Here is a 17294-nt window from a genome sequence, read left to right as displayed (position 1 = left end):
TCGGAGGTTGTCTCGGTCCACTTCGTCTTGAATTGCTTCCATCGCAATCCTTCCCATACACTTCAATTCACAATGCCTCCCCGGCTACGTGTTACAACATTCCGCCGACCGGCTCTGCAATGCTCCAATGCAGTCCGCATCGCTGCCAGGAGTGCCAGCACTGCCGCAGCCCCGGCAATCACACCAGCTGCTTCTATCGAACAGATGACACAGTCGGCCGCTCCAATTGCACGAACTCCTCCTTCTCAGCCTCCTTCGCATCGCAATCCGGAGTACCGCCGATCGCAGCTTCTCCGCGCCTATACCTCTCTCCTCCGCACATCCCCTCTTATGGTTCTGTTCCAGCACAACAACTTGAAGTCTATGGAATGGGCTGCCATCCGCCGCGAACTCGCAAAGGCCCTTCAAAAAGTCGATGAGAAGATTGCGGCTGAGGGTAGAACCTCCCCGGCTCTGGCTCCTTATATCAAAATTCAGACCGTTCAAACTAGTATTTTCGAGGTGGCTCTACGCATCGTGGAATATTTCCGACCCAACGACGCTGCTCAGGCTTCTGGAAAACCCCCCTAGCGCCGTCGACCCTATTACACAAACTTCCGCGGAGATTCCGGCCATCACCGGCTTGAGGGATGACCCTGCCCTGACTCATGACTTGTCTCGTGCTGCCCACGCGGCCGTAAAGCACATGAAGGGCAGACACGAACTTTCCGAAATCTTGGTTGGTCCTATCGCCGTTCTACCTATCCCAGCCGTCTCTCCCGAGCACATGAAGGCTGCTCTCTCGATCCTTACGCCGAAGGAAGCCGGGTTCCCTGCTCCTACCCGAAAGGCCAATCCCGACTACCACGATCCTATTGTTCAGAACGGTCTGCGAAAGATCAACTTGTTGGCTGCCCGTGTTGATGGACAGGTCTTTGATATCGATCAGACCAAGTGGGTTGGTAGCATTGAGGGTGGTATGGACGGTTTGCGGTCCCAGCTTGTTCAATCATTGCAGAGCATTGGCTCCAGTCTCACGAGCACTCTGGATGGAGCTGGTAAAAGTCTTTACTTTACTCTGGAGAGCCGGAGGAGTGTCCTGGAGGATGAGCAGAAGGGCGAGGGTGAGGGCGAGAAGGAGTCGTCTTAGTGTGGCTTCGGCCATGTGCATTGATTTCTGTATAATAGGTCATACTGTCGGTTTTGCATCCTAGAGGGCCCAAGCCTTGTTTTATTTATATTATATCTTTTACCTAGGATAGGTGTATATTGCGCAAGAATCAAAAAATCTGAAATCCTTTCAACTATAAACGCAATCACGTATCTCATACACTCGTGAGGCGGCATAGAGCAAACAATTGGGAATTATCCCTACCACATAGCCTTCTCAAATACGTTTCTCTGTCCACTCATACCTTTTATTCATGTCTCAGTCGCAACTTGGCATTCATGCCGACGATGCAACGCACAAGATCCCAGTCACCATCCAGGCCAACCCAGTCAGTTACAAGAATACCAGTGCCGCAGTCACCATCGCCCTGCTGCTGCTGACGACAAATATAATCCACCGCAGCAGGGTTCACCTTTGCGGCAATTTTCTCAGGCCAGGTATCAGTTTTCCAGAAGTTGCTCGCGCTCAAGAAATTGATGAAAAATGGATACTTCTTCGTTTCCGACACATTTGGCTGGACGCCGAATGGGTAGTGACAGTCACCAGCACGTTTGATCTGCTCCGTGACAAACTTGATCTTTTTCTCAATGTTGAGAGACTCCTGCACTTCATAGAAATCCTGGATACAGAGTTGACCACTGGGACAGTTTGCATGGGGTGTGTTGTCTGCCCACGCCGCAGCGTCAATTCCCCATCCTGTGCCACCATGCTCCTTTTGCATATCATCAGGCAAGCCGAAACGGCGCAGGAGAACGACCTTGCCACGAGCTTCGCCTAGCGTGGGGATCTTAGGTCGCACCCACCAGCGGTTGTCAGGATGGGCATAGTGCTTTTGAAGGATCTTGGCAAGTTGCTCATCCTTGGCATTTCCAGGACCCTCGCGCTTGAGAGAGATGATGAGGGTTTCAGAGGGGTTCTGCTCAAGGAACTCATTGACCTCGCGCATCAGGTCACGGAAATACTTGTTGCCTGTTAAGGAGATGGGGAAGACGCTGTGTACAAGAATGAGATCATCCTTGTCCGGCTGATCAGGATACTGCGGTTGAACGCGGATATCAAAGAAGCGAACGCCATTTTTCAATTGCTCGCGCGGGCTCACGGCCTGACAGCGGACCGATGGCGGAGCAACATGGCAGGTTGGCGAATTGTGAGTTCCTGGGATAGACAGCGCCGAGAGGAGAGTATCGTCACGTAGTTCACGCATCCAGGCATTGAGATTGGCTGACGAGAAGACTGTCAGGTATGATTCGGGTCTGATGTAGACACCAGTGAATCGATGTTTGGGATTCTCTGTGAGCGCCTTCATCGTCGCGGACTCGGCGGTAGGTACAGGCGTCTGAATTTGGTGTCGTTCGCCATCGACTTCAAAAACCATACGCATGCGCTCCTTGTCGGAATGAACGAAAGCCTTGCGCTCGGTCTTCTTGGTTGTGAAGGGCTCAATGCGCAGATTGATCTCCTTTATCTCGTCGAATGGACGGGAGTCATTGTCAATACATTTGACCTCGGGAGTGCGGGTTTGGTTGGTCAGAACACGAGTGAAGTTTCTTGCCAGAGATGTGATATCGTCGACGCCCCTGCTTTGCTCTGGAGCAGCAAAGCGCTCAATGCGCTTCAGTACAATTGGTGTACTAGTGTTGTTGCGAATGGTGAGATGTTCGGCTACCATGGTGGGCTATCGCGGGGGAACCAAGGGTCTCCGAAAGCACAAAACAAGGCTCGACGTGGGATAAATTTGGAAATTGAGGAGGAAAGAAGCGTGCAGAAAAGGATTTCAAGAGATTCAAAAAATGTGAGCTCAGCTGAATCGAAAGGTCCCCCCCCCCCTGCCCCTCCGCGATCTGCGATCGAATGGGCGTGGAGCGCATCTTCTTGGCGGCGCATGCTGATTCGAGCCTCGCTTTTAGTGGTGACGCTGGGATTTCCAGGCACCAGAGGTAAAGTCTTTGAGTCTGGCATTGGCATTATGTATGCTGGCTTGGGGGTGGACTATCATCAATGGTTTCTTTTTGTGAATTGTTAAATTTCCATTTTCAATATCCTGGTTTCATTAGGCGAAGAAAGCTTGATATTGTATGCTGGCTACACAGTTGTATTTTTCATCCGCCGAAGTATAAATCTCCAAGGTTGTTAAGTATCACCGAGGGACCCATACGGACAATACTTCACGATTAAAACTCAACAGCTGTATAGGTTAATCAGTGATTGTTTGCACCCCCTCTGAGAATAGTTGGAGATATCAAATATTCGGGGTTTCTACCTAGAATAAATACTCGGAGATCATATGCAGATAACATAAGTTGGATGCGCAATGCCAGTAACAGTCGGAGATTGAATCCCGCAATTCCCCCGCATTCACGCCGTGCCAGACGAGATATAAAATTAAATTTGACCACGCGAAACCCGGTTAGATCATAATCAAATCAATTATTCACAAAGACAATGTTTTCTCACAAATTGGCAATTAGTACCATCTCTTTGGGTCAGCACCCCTCCCATCAACTCGATCGTAAGATCACAGCTGCAGCTCAAGCCGGATACTCTGGGATTGAGTTAGTCTTCTCAGACTTGGAAGCTTACTCTCAACTTCATGTATTATCATTGATCAATGGTGCACAAAGGATCAAGCAACTGTGTGTCAATCTCAAACTCGAGATCATCTCCCTGGCACCATTCGAAAACTATGAAGGCGATACAGCCCCGCTGAAGGAACGGTTACAGACAGCTACTCTTTGGATTCAGATAGCTAGGTTCATAGGAGCACATTATCTTCAGGTTCCGTCTCAGTTCAAACCAGATGCCATTGGAGACGACTCTGTTGTTGTTTCAGAACTACAACAACTGGCCGATCTAGGTAGTGCAGAGAGCCCGATTGTCTCCATCGCCTACGAAGGACTTTCCTGGGGCACCTACTATCCAACTTGGGAATCAACATTGGAATTGGTCTATAAAGTCGATAGACCCAATTTCGGACTATGCCTTGATACTTTCCATATCTTGACCAAGTTATGGGCCGATCCGTTCACAACGTCAGGAAAGTTCCCCGACGGAGATAAAGCTTTACGGGATTCCCTCGATCGTTTCGTTCAAGATTGTCCTTTAGACAAAGTGTTTTATGTTCAACTTTCTGACGGAGAGAAATTCGACCCCCCTTCTCCCAGAAACATCCTTGGTATTTAGAAGGCGAGGCGCACCAATTTACTTGGTCACAATATGGACGACCATTTCCTGGGGAGACCAATCTAGGAGCTTGTATGCCGGTTACTGAGATTGTGCGTGCATGGGTTATTGAAAAAGGGTACAAGGGTTGGGTATCTATGGAAACATTTGACCACCGTATGCGACACGAGAAGAGTAAACCGGAGATTGCTGCTATTCGCGGATTCGACTCATGGAAAAGAATCCAGAAAGATCTGGAAGGATATAGTGCGAGGTTTTGATATTAATGTGCAATGCAGTCATGATACCAATGCTAGTGTATGGTGCGGGAGCGAAGAAGTGACTTCAAGTTGCTTCTAGTTGTTGAACCTCAAAATGAGGGAAGAATAATGTAATTAGTAAATAAAAGAGATATCTTTAAATTTATTCTCCGTTTGAACCCCGATCTCGTGGGTTTGAATAGTAGCAATCCGAGGATAGTTTTATTCTTACTTGTCAAGCCTAGTCCACAATCATCACTATTTACTACACTAGTAGTGAGAAGGTTCTCACCATTTGGTATATCTCTAAGCTGGTATCTATATACCGAGCGATTAATCTTTATTTATTATATCGAAAAGAATGACCATGAATAAGAAGACGTGTAGATATGGATTCTCCAATTATACTCGCCTTGGCTCGATAAGCCGCAATTTTTCTTAAGAGTAACCTAACGAGGCTAGGCAATCTTGGTACTTCGGATATTGCCGCCTGATCATTTCTGTGTTTCATGAAGGGGCCGAAACGTGACAACAACTAAATGATAATTCAATCCCTGCTTTTACCGTGAATCATCACTAAGCCCCAAGGAACACTAGTAAATGAATATATATTACCCAAACTCAACTGCTCGTCATCATGCGCCATCTTGTCGTTGAAGACCTTCACAAGTTTTCCCTGAAAGAGGCTCCTGAGCCGACCATCCAATGTCCGACCGATGTCATTGTGAAAGTCACTGCAACGACAATCTGTGGATCAGATGCTCATATAATCTTGGGAGAGATTCAAATTCCATGGGGGTTTCCACTGGGTCATGAATTTGTCGGAACGATTCACGAACTGGGATCAGAAGTTCAAAGTCTCAAATTAGGAGACCGTGTTGCCGCATCACCAGGAGTATGGTGCAACCAGTGTGAGAAATGTCTTCAGTATCAGTATCAACATTGTGAGAAGTTCGGAATCTTCGGTCATGGAACAAAGATTGGTGATTTGGGGGGGAGCCCAAGCTGAATACGTCCGAGTTCCATGCGCGGAAAATACCTTGTCGTTAATTCCAAATGGCGTGAGTGACGCCCAGGCTCTTGCTGTTGGAGATATGCTTTGTACGGGATGGACAGGTGTTGAGCGAGCTGCAATCAATCCTGGTGCGACTCTGGTCGTTTTTGGAGCCGGACCAGTCGGTCTTTGTACGATTCACACTGCACGTCTACAGAAAGTAGACAAAATTATCGCCATTGACGTGATAGCAGATCGGCTGGATGTTGCAAAGACACTAGGAGCCGATCATACCATCAACCCAACATTAGAGGATGTAGGGGATACGGTTATGAAACTTACAAATGGTCGTGGCGCAGAAGCTATTGTGGACGCAGCTGGGGCCCAAAGCTCGATCAATTGCTGGGGCTCGGTTGCAGCATTGGGAGCAAAGATTTCCATGACAGCAGTACCATCAGGACCTGTTGAAGTACCACTGGCCCAGTTGCAGCTGAAGAGCGTGACATTGTGGACGGGTTTGGCTGATCCCACCCGAAGCCGAAGAGATACTCTGCTTCAAGCGATCAAGGATGGAGCCCTTGATCCGTCAGCCATTTTCACTGAGACGGTCCAGTTCGATCAAATTGAAACAGCTCTCAACGAATTCATGTCGAGAAAGAAAGGGCTAATCAAACCCTTGATTGTTTTTAGCTAAGCTCCGGGCAGTACCTTTACCAAGTTTCGACTGTGTTTCAGTTTGAAGAATAAAAATTGGAAGCAAAACAACTGAATCTCCATGAATCAGTCTTCAAAATAATGATACATTATCATTGATTAAATAACTATCACTCCATCAGCTTTCAAAACATGAGTGGATATACTTCTCGATCCAACTGGGAAATCTCCCGCCAAGCGAGTTGCGGCGGGGAGCTGCCCCAGCCCCGCCATGACGCACTTCCAAGTTTCTCATCAGATATGCCATCTCGAGGCTCATCACACTACTAAGACAAATCAAATCACGTATTGAGAGCAATCTTCCATTTTCAGTAGAGAATGTCTTCCTCTCTTCGACTCGGAGTCGGGATCATTGGGGCTGGTGTGAGTTTAAGCTTGTTCTTATGGACGATGCTTCGAAGCTAATATTCTGTCTAGGAGGTCTTCCAAGTATGCCATGGCCCTTGCCTACTTCTTTTGTCCCATCTTTTCAAAATCGAATCAATCTGTGACTTGTCACCAACGACAGCCGAACATTGTGCCACTAAATTCTTTGCTCCCCATAAGACGACAACGCCACAGGAGGTAATTGACCATCCGAATGTGGATGTCGTCTTCATCCTCACATCTGATGAGAGTCATGCCCCCTTGGCCATTTCTGGACTTCAGGCAGGAAAGAACGTTTTCATTGAGAAGCCCGTTTCGCTCTCATTGCCTTCAGTTCAATCCATCATTGATGCCGAGAAGAATGCTCCTAATGGAGCCCGTGTTTTCGTCGGCTACATGAGACGGTATGCTCCTAGCTACCTGAACGCTTTCAAGCGGGAAATTGCAACTATTCCCAAAATCTTATATGCTCGTGTACGGGACTTTAGTGGCCCCAATGCGAACTTCGTGGACCAAAGTGGTACATTCCAAGTCAAAAACTCCGATTATCCCACCAGTTCCACGGAAGAGCGTAACAAGCGCCTAGATGCTCTCTTCAAGGAGGCTTTCCCCAACCAGGAAATCACGGATGAGAAGAAGAAGTATTGCCGCTTCCTTGGTAGCTTGGCTTCCCACGATATCTCCCTTATGCGAGAAACTCTCGGGTTCCCGGAAAGCGTGGACGGAGTCTCCGCCAACGACCCTTTCTACAGCGCCATCATGACGTTCCGTAATGCGGACGGTTCGACATACTCCACTACTTATGAGAGTGGTATTGACCGAGTTCCCGTGTTCGATGCCCATCTCACTGTGTACGGTGACACCAAACGGGTTACAATCAAGTATGACAGTCCCTATGTTAAGGGCTTGCCTATTTACGTCGAGGTTGAAGAAGTGAATGAGCAGGGAGAAGTCCAGCGTCGTAATGTCCTTTCTTCATACGAGGATGCCTATACAGCCGAGTTACAGGTCATGTACAATGCTTTCGTTAACGGCGACGATATCAAAACAACCGTGGAAGATGCCAAGAAGGACCTTCAGATCTATGATATGATGTACAAGAAGTGGGGAACTAACTAGGAGTGGAATGGCAATACTTCATAGAGAAATGTTTATACCTAATAGAATGAAAAAGTGAGCACTTCAAGCTTCGAAATTAAGTTACCTCGCTGAGACCACTGGCGGAAATACACCACTCCGGTCTGGTATCTTTCAAACTGAAGACCCCCAATTAAACTGACGGAAACAAATCGCCCAAGTGCTTGATGCCTTACAATAATACTACTTTCGCTTTCCACTATAGCGTTGCACCCTTTCCCCCGCAGAATACCAGATGCGGGGTACATTATCGTATGGTTGCAATCAAGCATCCCACGATGGCCATGTCGACCCTATTCGATAACCCGCATTGACCTATTCTGGCCAGTAAAAGGTCTCTTGTTGGCGATCAATGCGATATCGGGCTATCTTGACCCCCACGCAAGATATGAACTTTGGAAAAGCCATCACCATGGCCTCTGTGTCTATCTTATCTTTAAAGGTCTTATACCCTGGGTCTCAAGATTAAAGCCTATATGAAGTGACTTGCTTAGTCTTGAAACAGTATTCCCTGAAGCTGTACCTTCAGGCGCTTGGCAGTTTTCATTCATACATAATGGCACTAGAACATACTACAGACTCTGATGGAGACAACATTGCTAGCTCGACCCCAGCTAATATCAACTATTTTGATCTCGAAAAGACCAAGGAGCTTCAGCAAAAGGACCCAGATGGAGCTGGAGCCCCAGAGCTTGCAGAAACGAAAGAATTAAGGTATGCCATTGGTCGTGCTACTTGTAGCTTCCTTGTCGGCTGACAATATCTTATCAATAAGACGAGGTTTACAGCAGCGTCACATTCAAATGATTGCACTGGCAGGGACAATTGGAACAGGTCTTTTCTTAGGTTCTGGAAGAGCTCTCGCTCAAGCTGGTCCGGCAGGAATATTCATGGGGTATTCTATTATGGGACTGCTGATCTCAGGCGTGACATTGTCCATTGGTGAACTGAGTGCTCTTGTCCCTCTCAGTGGAGGAATTATTCGACCTGCCGCTTACTTTGTGGATCCAGCATTCTCTTTTGCACAGGGATGGAACGTCACATATCAATATCTCATTTCAATTCCTGCCGAGATCTCTGCTGCGGCAGTGATAGTCCAGTTTTGGGTCACAATTAACAATGCAATTTGGGTCACTGTTTTTAGCGCGATTCTCTTTGTCACTAACGCTTTTCTTGTCAAGATATATGGAGAGGTAGAGTTTTATCTCGCTCTTTTGAAAGTATTCTTGATTGTTGGAATGAACATAATGGTATAGTACATTTCCCCATCTCATCATGTGGAGCTTTTCAGTAGTAATAAGATAACCACAGGGTCTTGTTATAACCGCAGGGGGTGGACCAAATCATGAAGCTGTCGGCTTTCGATATTGGCATGACCCCGGGCCATTTGTGCAATATCTTGACGTTCCGGGCCCGCTCGGCCGTTTCATGGGATTTTGGACGGTCTTTGCCAATGCTGCATATGCCTACTCATCTATAGAAACCATATCCATGGCCGCGGCAGAAACATATGCACCCCGAAGAAATATCCCAAAGGCAGCAAAGAGGGTTTTTGTCCGTGTTCTTCTGTTCTATGGTGATCTCCCTTTCTAGACACTTGTATCAAGAAGTACCTTGATAGCTCACAGTTGACTAGTCACCTCGATCCTCATGATTACGCTTCTAATACCTTCGGATGATCCAATGTTATTAAGAAGCACTGGAACCGCTGCTCAGTCGCCGTTTCTCATTGCTGCGAACCGGGCCGGCATCAAAGTGGTTCCTCATATAATAAATGCAATAGTTCTGACCAGCGCTTGGAGCTCGGGAAATTCCAGTTTGTCACTCGGTTTGGTTTTACTCTTGTTTTTTCTATCTACTGACCGGACAGTAGCTCTACTGAGTGGCTCACGCATTCTCTTCGGTCTCGCTCGCGAAGGTCAAGCGCCGAAATTTCTCGCACGTACCAATCGTTGGGGTGTCCCATACATGGGCATCATTGCAATTGGTGTTTGGATGGCGCTCGGTTATATGTCTGTCAGTGCTACGGCTGCTATGGTATTTACATGGCTGCAAGACCTTGTGGCATGTGCACAAATCATGGGATGGCTTGTTATTTGCACCACGTACTTGCGGTTTTACTATGCCATGAAAAAGCAAGGTATTTCTAGGCTCAGGCTTCCTTGGAAGGCTCCGTTTCAACCATATGCTGCCTGGATGACTTTGGTCTCGCTTATCATTATCCTTCTGACTGGAGGTTATACAACTTTCATTCATGGACAGTAAGTGTTCTCAGAACCATACGCGGACATTCCTGTTTGATAAGTGTTTCTTTACTGAAAATTTACTTGCAGCTGGTCTACTGAAACTTTTATTTCCGCATATCTTGACATTGGAATCTTCGCTGCTCTCTACTTCGGGTATAAGATTTGGTACCGAACTAAGATCATATCCCTGGATGAATCGCCAGTAGCCCGCTTTGTGGATATAGCAGAAAACGATCCCGATCCACCCGAGGATGTAAAGACAGCATGGTCGAGAATTAACATATTATGGAGTTAAAGAGGGATTTTGATACATTTGATCCGATCTGTCAGCTGAGAAGTAGTAGTTAAATGCCCATTTAACTACTACTTGGTTACGTGGATCACCATTGTACATTCTATATACGAAAATCTTTACCAACCCACAAGTCATTTTGGTCTTGTATTTTATAGGCATTGGGAATTCAAAATATGTGTAGAGTATCAAATCAATATCATTTCTGAATGGATGTGATATTAGAATTAAAAAAGCACTGCTTCTCCGCTTTTGATGGCATGCGGGGAAGATCACGTGGCTATCGTCGGTTACCGTCGGCGCGGAGGCGCGGAGGGCTTTCATAGATAAATGAAATGCCAGCAGCTCTTGTTACTTCAACTTTCCTCAGATGCGGCCTTGACAACTTCTCTTTTCTTTTCATCCGAAAGCACTTTGCACAATGAATGTCTTGCGCTATGGGGTCAGCATCCCCGGTTCGATGAGACTGTCTCGACCCCAGACTCTTCTCCGCACACGATACTCCATACCGCCGGTCGTGAACCGAGGGTTCCATGCGTCCTCGTTGCTGATGGGAACAAGATCACAGATACTCAAAGATGTCGGTGAAGGTCAGTCAATATCAATCAGCCCTTCATTGAATGCTGCTACATAAGATGAATGAATTGCTAATATATTCTCCTGTACAGGTATCACCGAGGTCCAGATCATACAGTGGTATGTAGAGGAAGGGGCACACATAGAGGAATGGAAGCCTTTGTGTCAATATCAATCAGATAAGGCAGTCGACGATGTAAGCTCCATAATACAGCCTCGGAAAATCTCCTTTCTTCTTCGACTAACAATTCCATAGATAACGTCAAGGTACGAAGGCGTCATCAAAAAGCTTCATTTTGAAGCCGATGATACCATCCCAACAGGAAAGGTACAGCAATTGTCCCCAATGAAACATTTCATGAGGCTAACAATCTATAATTGGGCTAGGCACTATGTGATATTGAAGTCGACGATGCAAAATACCCTGATGAAAACCCTCCTCCTCCTGTGCCAAAAGCAGATACAGAGCAGACCGAACACATTGCTACGTCTGATGTGAAGGCAGAATCATCCCATACCGAAATCACATCTGAATTACGCTCTGAAACATCAACTGAGGCGCTAGCAGTGCCCAAATCGAAGCATGCATCCCTTGCAACGCCTGCAGTGCGGGGGCTATTGAAGACTCATGATATAAATATTCTTGATATCAATGGGACGGGCAAAGAAGGTCGAGTCCTCAAAGAAGACGTCCTTAGATATTTGGAAACCAAAGACTCTCCATTCGACCAATCAGTGGCAGCCCCCGAAATCTCATCTACTGCACCAAATACACAACAAACCGAGTCCACTGTCAGACTGACGCCAATTCAATCAGCGATGTTCAAAACTATGACCAAATCTCTCAATACACCACACCTTCTCTATGCCGATGAGCTCAAGGTCAATGATATTACGTCCATCAGGAAGAAACTTGTCAATGACGCCAAAGACCCCAAGAAGGTCACCTTCCTTCCCTTTGTCGTCAAGGCTGTCTCACTTGCTCTCAATGAATTTCCTATTCTTAATGCCCGCGTGGATATAAGTGACCCTGCCAAGCCAAAACTAGTTATGCGTGCCAAACACAATATTGGCATTGCAATGGATACACCGAACGGCCTTATTGTACCTAATATCAAAGATGTCGCAAGTCGGTCCATCTTTGATATTGCGGCGGAAATATCACGTCTGAGTGCCCTCGGGAAAGAGGGTAAATTGACACCAGCCGATCTCAACGGCGGAACTATCACTGTCTCAAATATCGGAAATATTGGGGGCACTTATGTGGCTCCTGTTATTGTGCCGACGGAAGTTGCTATTCTTGGCGTCGGACGCACAAGAGCCGTGCCTGTATTCGATGATCAGGGCCAGGTCGCTCGTGGAGAGATGGTCAACTTCAGCTGGAGCGCGGATCATCGGGTTATTGATGGTGCCACAATGGCGCGTATGGGGAATCGGGTGCGAGACCTCATTGAGGCGCCGGAGCTGATGCTCCTGAATCTGAGATGAATAGATAGTGCATAAAATAAAATAAAGAATGTTCTCTTCATTACTCTGGCCCCGGACTATGAATTGTCATGCTCGAAAATAATTATAAGCCTGCCATAGAAGACATGATCTAAACCTATGGTGTCTCATGTCATACTAGTACATTCGTGATCAGATAGAAGAATATCTCATGGTCATCATGATTGATTAAATACACGTTGGGGTAGACTGTATATAAAAAAAACAATTGTAGAAATTTTTGAAATAAGAACTGTTTTCAAGACCTCTATCCTCTGTACATGGTTGTGTAATTGAAAACAGTTTCGCAGGAAATGGTGTTGACACAAAACCCATTTTTGTTACACTCCTACTTGCATACCTCTCTAGCGAATCCACACACATTGGTGCACAATACCATATATTTGTGTTTTCATCATTCTGTAAGTATATTGGTTCTTCGTATAATCTACTTTGGTTTCATTAACTACCTAGAGGCTCCTAGTGCAGGTAAATTTTGTGAAAGTCCGACAATCTGATCTGATCGCTTACAGAATAGTAGGTAAACGATATTCGCGTCAGAATCTCCCACCGCCATTTGTAAGAATCCCATGACAATATCACAAGAGAAAATGATAGAATCTAATACAAATTATTATAACAGCTGAAAAGGACCACGGGCTCTGCAATACCATCAAAGTCTGCCAAAAGAAACAGTCTCCTTAGTACACCCAGTGGTCAGATCTGCAATCGGAGACTCTCTATCTAGCAGCACTTCGCCAGAGCTAAGCAGAAACACCAAACTATCTGCGGCAAGTTGTGAAGCAATAGCGGCTTCTACAGATCACCTTTCTGCTCACCTTGAACGCCAAGCCATATCCAATATGGAAGATACTACAACCCCGGATTGGCCACTCTCTGATCCAGCTATACCAAATCCGTCCGATCATAGAAACCCAACTCGACAAATCCAATCTAATCCGGCTGATCAATCTCAGCAGATTGTTGAACGGTCCTCTCAACTTGGACAGACTTCTCAACCCCGAGGGACTCCCTGTCCTGGACAGGCTTCTGAAACCGGATCTGAATATCTGTCCGAGGAGATCTCCCTGTCTGAATAAGATTCTCAGACTGGACAAAATCATCAGACTGTGCAGAACCAGCAGTCAGATCACACAGTACATCATTATCACCGACTTATATCCTATGAAGCCGCGGCCGAAGTGGAGAACTCTATTCAAAAGGATAAAATGTTTGAATGGAAAACGAGATGGCACAACTTTCTCACCTTTAGTATGAATATTGTATATGCTTGTTCGCTTATTGGTCGCGTTGGGCCAGATGCGATTCCTGCTCGGTGGTCAGAACTTTACCGAAGTGCCCAGTCAAATGCCAAAGACTGGAAATGCAAGATATTGGCGAGAATGAAGGTTTAATCTCTTGACTTGCATATTTTGGGTTTTATGATATATCTACTAATATTCGACCTAATTTAGGCTTTTATCAGCGGACGTCTTGATCAAACAGCCAATGATCCACTTACATCAAATCGTCTTGTAGTATTACGGATAGCCAACAGCTTTATTATTGGTTCAGAGATAGATTTACGACAAATGATTTCTTCATGGTATTCCCATGGATGGCGAGTATACTTGACTTTCCTGGTTCTACTCCAGCAGGCCAGAAATTTGTTCGAGGTATCTCAGTATTATATGATACACCTTATCACAGAATATAACCAATATATTTTGACAAAATTAAATTCTCTGGGCCAATCTTGCATCGAATACCAAGATCTATATATCCGCAGCTCGCTCAGAATATATACTTATTCGAAAACTGCCCGGTTTTTTGAATAAAATTCTATATTATATAACTCTTCTAGATATAGATCTGGCTTTGTAATATCAAAGTTCTTTAATACCTCTTGAAATGGAATATCCCTATCTGGGCAATTTTGATAAACCACTTAGTTGCAAGTTCTCTACATTGTTCCTGGCCACTGCCAGTCTTAATTGACGCCTGCAGCAAGAACCGGGCGTCATCCTACGGGAGATTATACATGGTCTTGAAAAAAGTGGTAGATCAAAGCCTTTCAAGGTTGCTTTTTATAGTACGTATAGTATAGACCTCAGGGTATTGTCAATGTCATTCAAGTGAGTGCATATACAAATGTGTGTGTATGTCATTCACCCCAAAAGCATTTAGGGGGTATCAAAAGACAAGTCTCGTAGACTCGTAGGAACACGCCAAAAAGAAGTAAATGCAATGAGATAAAAAGCAAAAAGTAATCGAATAACGCCTATAGGCGCAGTCTCATGCCCTCTAGGTTTCGATCCTAGGCAAGCCGGCCATTCCAAAATGTCCATCCCAAAAAAGAACTCCAATGACACCATTTGAGGAATAATCATTCCTCCGATGCGAGTACACATCGCTCTCGTATACAGTGAGTAGGTACCTCAGTTCATCTCGGCGATTTTTGCGTGAACCGCTTTCAGCACGTTCTCCTCAACCTGTTCCTGGGAGCCCTCCACATTGATCGTGATAGCATCCCATTCACCCTTGGGCTCCTCCAGGGCTTGTAGTTGTGAACGAACCATATCACTCTTCATGTAGTGGCCCTGTCGCTGTTTGGTTCGCTGCATGAGGACTTCCTCACTCAGCTTCAAATAGATGAAATGAATCTGGACCGAGGGGGAGCCATAAGCGGCAACGCGCATGACATCTCGGTATTTCTGTTTGAGGGCAGAGCAGGCAACGACAACACCAGCTGGTGGGGTAAAATTATTGGTTTCGGAAGGGGAGAGGGCATCGATGGCAGCCTTGCGTAGAGAGATGAGCCAGTCCCAGCGGTCTGCGTCGGTGAGGGGGATGCCGTTGCCCATTTTATCCTTGTTGGCTTTGGAATGGTACTATCATTCAATTCTGGTTAGTTTGGGGTTCTTTCTTGTTTTCTCCTCTTCGTCTGAAGATATGATACGCCTGGAGACGAGGTGGGTTTTCTTACATCATCGCCTTCTAAGAAGACTACTCCAAGATTCTTGCGCAGCGCCTGGCCTACAGTACTTTTCCCGCATCCAGCAGGTCCAGTGACAACCCAGATATGTTGGGTTGATTTGGAGTCGGTTGAATTTTGAGTAGGGAGGGCAGTAGGCATTGCGGGGGCTCCAGCATTGGGATCGATGGGCATGACGCGTGAGGTAGTAGGAATTACGGCGGGCGTAGCCGGTGGTTGAGGTCGTTCTCCGGCGGAAAGCATGGTGTTGAAGTAAACGTTGGCTGAGAAATGGAATGGAAGAAACCTTTTGGGTCTGAGGTTCTTAGCCGGGCAGTTCCAAGAGAATTACCCGGGGGATTGAGTGGATGACGGTATGACACCGCGGTGATACACAACTCCAGGAAGGCAGATGGGACTCGGTGGTCTATTCAATAAGCACAAAGACAGTACTATTCACAAGTGTGTACTTGGGGTCATCAGCGGAAATGAACAGAGACAGAGAAAAAGGATAAAAAAGGAGTCGCGCGACGTGGACAGGAGAAGTACCTACTTTTTAAGTATGAGGGTGGGTCGGGGGAAGAAGAAACCAGAAGCCGAGTGGGGGATGAAAAGTGTGATCTGATTGGTTGAAAGTTCATTAGCCGAGTGGAGGAGAGTGGGATGAGTCTCCAGCCCGTCGGGAGATCGATCTACACAGGGCGTTGCATATTGAATGCTTTGTCTTCTTGAGGTGATGATTTCGATATATGATTGACAAATTCAGGAGCATCGCTGATATTGCCTGCCATATTTCTTGTCATATGTATCTGAGTCCATAAAATTCCAGATCGAGATTCTTTCCCCGGATACGCGATTCCGGATGACATCACATTACAGGTTTCCGTACGGTAAACAACCCCCACACTAAACCACTTTGATCTCCGTCACCGCTGGTCTGGGACCGACTCGGTCCGTTTCACATCTTACCGATGGAGGGTTGACTGTGGATGGAGATTTACTGTACCCTTGCCAATACCTTCCTTGTGATGTGATCTTTCATATGCCTCACAAATTGGACTATGTGTATGCCAGAAAACCAATCCTAATATGACAGGGATTTTGATAGATACCATGCACATACGGTGTCCGAGATGGCTGACATACGCCATATTTGCTGGCATCTTTCATACCGGGGTATGTTCAGCCCAACATGAGGCGCTTTCGGGCTATAAAATATATGTACAAAGTGATGAGGACAAAACTCTAGTAGATATGGGTATCTGCAGTCAAGTCACACCGACTCGAACTGAAGTTCGGTTCACAGCGCGGATGAAGGCTTTCCTCTTCCGATGGGCTCCAGGGTTGGAAGAGTTGAAAGCCCTGTTGACCGCTAGGAATTGTATTGCAAAGTACTGAAATCCGGGGTAGAGTTGCGGGGTTGAGATGGTTACAAGGTGCTCAGATCCTGGGCTCATCCCCATATTGTACTAGAAGTAGTGGCCTATAAAAGAGCATCTCGGAATCATAAACCCGGCGCCGGAGGTATCACCCTTAGCAATGCATTGTGGTGACTACGAGTAACCTACTACTGGACATACAGTAGTAGTTGCTCGTCTCAATATCAAGAGATATTACTATTCCTTACTAGGGCCGTCGGATTGGTCACAGGGTCTGAGAGTCCAAATATGACCAGAGCTTTACACCTCTGAACTTCGAGCTACTAGTTAGTATAAACATAACTTCAATCCGGGTGTACCATGCTGATTGATAGTGTCTCAATGAACGAGCAAGTCTACACTGCCCTCTGGATACATATTATTGATTTCTTTTACTTTTTGGAATAACCTCAAGTCTGCAATACAAGCCCTGTATTTCATTCATTTATTTTTTCGTGGGAGAACACCCCGGTCAATTGAAACTGGCTGAAGATGTCCGCTTCAAGTTGTGATGACAGCTGCC

General features: G+C 46.2%; 9 protein-coding genes across 9 annotated transcripts; 7 read left to right on the top strand and 2 right to left on the bottom strand.

The window, feature by feature from the left end:
• Window positions 1–72: 72 nt before the first annotated feature.
• N7469_010617 (mitochondrial 54S ribosomal protein uL10m) lies at window positions 73–1129 on the top strand (the record flags this gene model as incomplete). The annotated part of the gene is made up of 2 exons (XM_056649522.1): window positions 73–436; window positions 492–1129. 2 exons carry the CDS (start codon window positions 73–75, stop codon window positions 1127–1129), a joined length of 1002 nt encoding a protein of 333 aa, XP_056496653.1.
• Window positions 1130–1397: 268 nt separating this feature from the next.
• N7469_010616 (phosphatidylinositol-specific phospholipase C) lies at window positions 1398–2819 on the bottom strand (the record flags this gene model as incomplete). The annotated part of the gene is made up of 1 exon (XM_056649521.1): window positions 1398–2819. One exon carries the CDS (start codon window positions 2817–2819, stop codon window positions 1398–1400), a length of 1422 nt encoding a protein of 473 aa, XP_056496652.1.
• Window positions 2820–3592: 773 nt separating this feature from the next.
• On the top strand, window positions 3593–4330 carry N7469_010615 (sugar phosphate isomerase/epimerase family protein; the record flags this gene model as incomplete). The annotated part of the gene is made up of 1 exon (XM_056649520.1): window positions 3593–4330. One exon carries the CDS (start codon window positions 3593–3595, stop codon window positions 4328–4330), a length of 738 nt encoding a protein of 245 aa, XP_056496651.1.
• An 876-nt stretch (window positions 4331–5206) lies between these two features.
• On the top strand, window positions 5207–6257 carry N7469_010614 (zinc-dependent alcohol dehydrogenase; the record flags this gene model as incomplete). Its single annotated transcript, XM_056649519.1, has 2 exons — window positions 5207–5478; window positions 5522–6257. 2 exons carry the CDS (start codon window positions 5207–5209, stop codon window positions 6255–6257), a joined length of 1008 nt encoding a protein of 335 aa, XP_056496650.1.
• A 338-nt stretch (window positions 6258–6595) lies between these two features.
• N7469_010613 (Gfo/Idh/MocA family oxidoreductase) lies at window positions 6596–7762 on the top strand (the record flags this gene model as incomplete). Its single annotated transcript, XM_056649518.1, has 2 exons — window positions 6596–6640; window positions 6695–7762. 2 exons carry the CDS (start codon window positions 6596–6598, stop codon window positions 7760–7762), a joined length of 1113 nt encoding a protein of 370 aa, XP_056496649.1.
• Window positions 7763–8496: 734 nt separating this feature from the next.
• N7469_010612 (amino acid permease) lies at window positions 8497–10321 on the top strand (the record flags this gene model as incomplete). The annotated part of the gene is made up of 5 exons (XM_056649517.1): window positions 8497–9030; window positions 9092–9356; window positions 9417–9596; window positions 9654–10041; window positions 10114–10321. 5 exons carry the CDS (start codon window positions 8497–8499, stop codon window positions 10319–10321), a joined length of 1575 nt encoding a protein of 524 aa, XP_056496648.1.
• A 418-nt stretch (window positions 10322–10739) lies between these two features.
• N7469_010611 (uncharacterized protein) lies at window positions 10740–12382 on the top strand (the record flags this gene model as incomplete). Its single annotated transcript, XM_056649516.1, has 4 exons — window positions 10740–10908; window positions 10987–11090; window positions 11151–11222; window positions 11282–12382. The coding sequence occupies 4 exons, from the start codon at window positions 10740–10742 to the stop codon at window positions 12380–12382; spliced, it is 1446 nt and encodes a 481-aa protein (XP_056496647.1).
• An 860-nt stretch (window positions 12383–13242) lies between these two features.
• N7469_010610 (uncharacterized protein) lies at window positions 13243–13479 on the top strand (the record flags this gene model as incomplete). The annotated part of the gene is made up of 1 exon (XM_056649515.1): window positions 13243–13479. One exon carries the CDS (start codon window positions 13243–13245, stop codon window positions 13477–13479), a length of 237 nt encoding a protein of 78 aa, XP_056496646.1.
• Window positions 13480–14817: 1338 nt separating this feature from the next.
• Window positions 14818–15617, bottom strand: N7469_010609 (gluconokinase; the record flags this gene model as incomplete). Its single annotated transcript, XM_056649514.1, has 2 exons — window positions 14818–15270; window positions 15366–15617. 2 exons carry the CDS (start codon window positions 15615–15617, stop codon window positions 14818–14820), a joined length of 705 nt encoding a protein of 234 aa, XP_056496645.1.
• Between the last annotated feature and the right edge of the window lie 1677 nt (window positions 15618–17294).

The sequence above is a fragment of the Penicillium citrinum genome (assembly GCF_028827155.1).
Source record: "Penicillium citrinum strain IBT 23319 chromosome Unknown utg000009l:1.0-4274883.0:1.0-4276374.0, whole genome shotgun sequence".
NCBI lineage: Eukaryota > Fungi > Ascomycota > Eurotiomycetes > Eurotiales > Aspergillaceae > Penicillium > Penicillium citrinum.
This window is presented reverse-complemented; position numbering and strand designations above follow the sequence as displayed.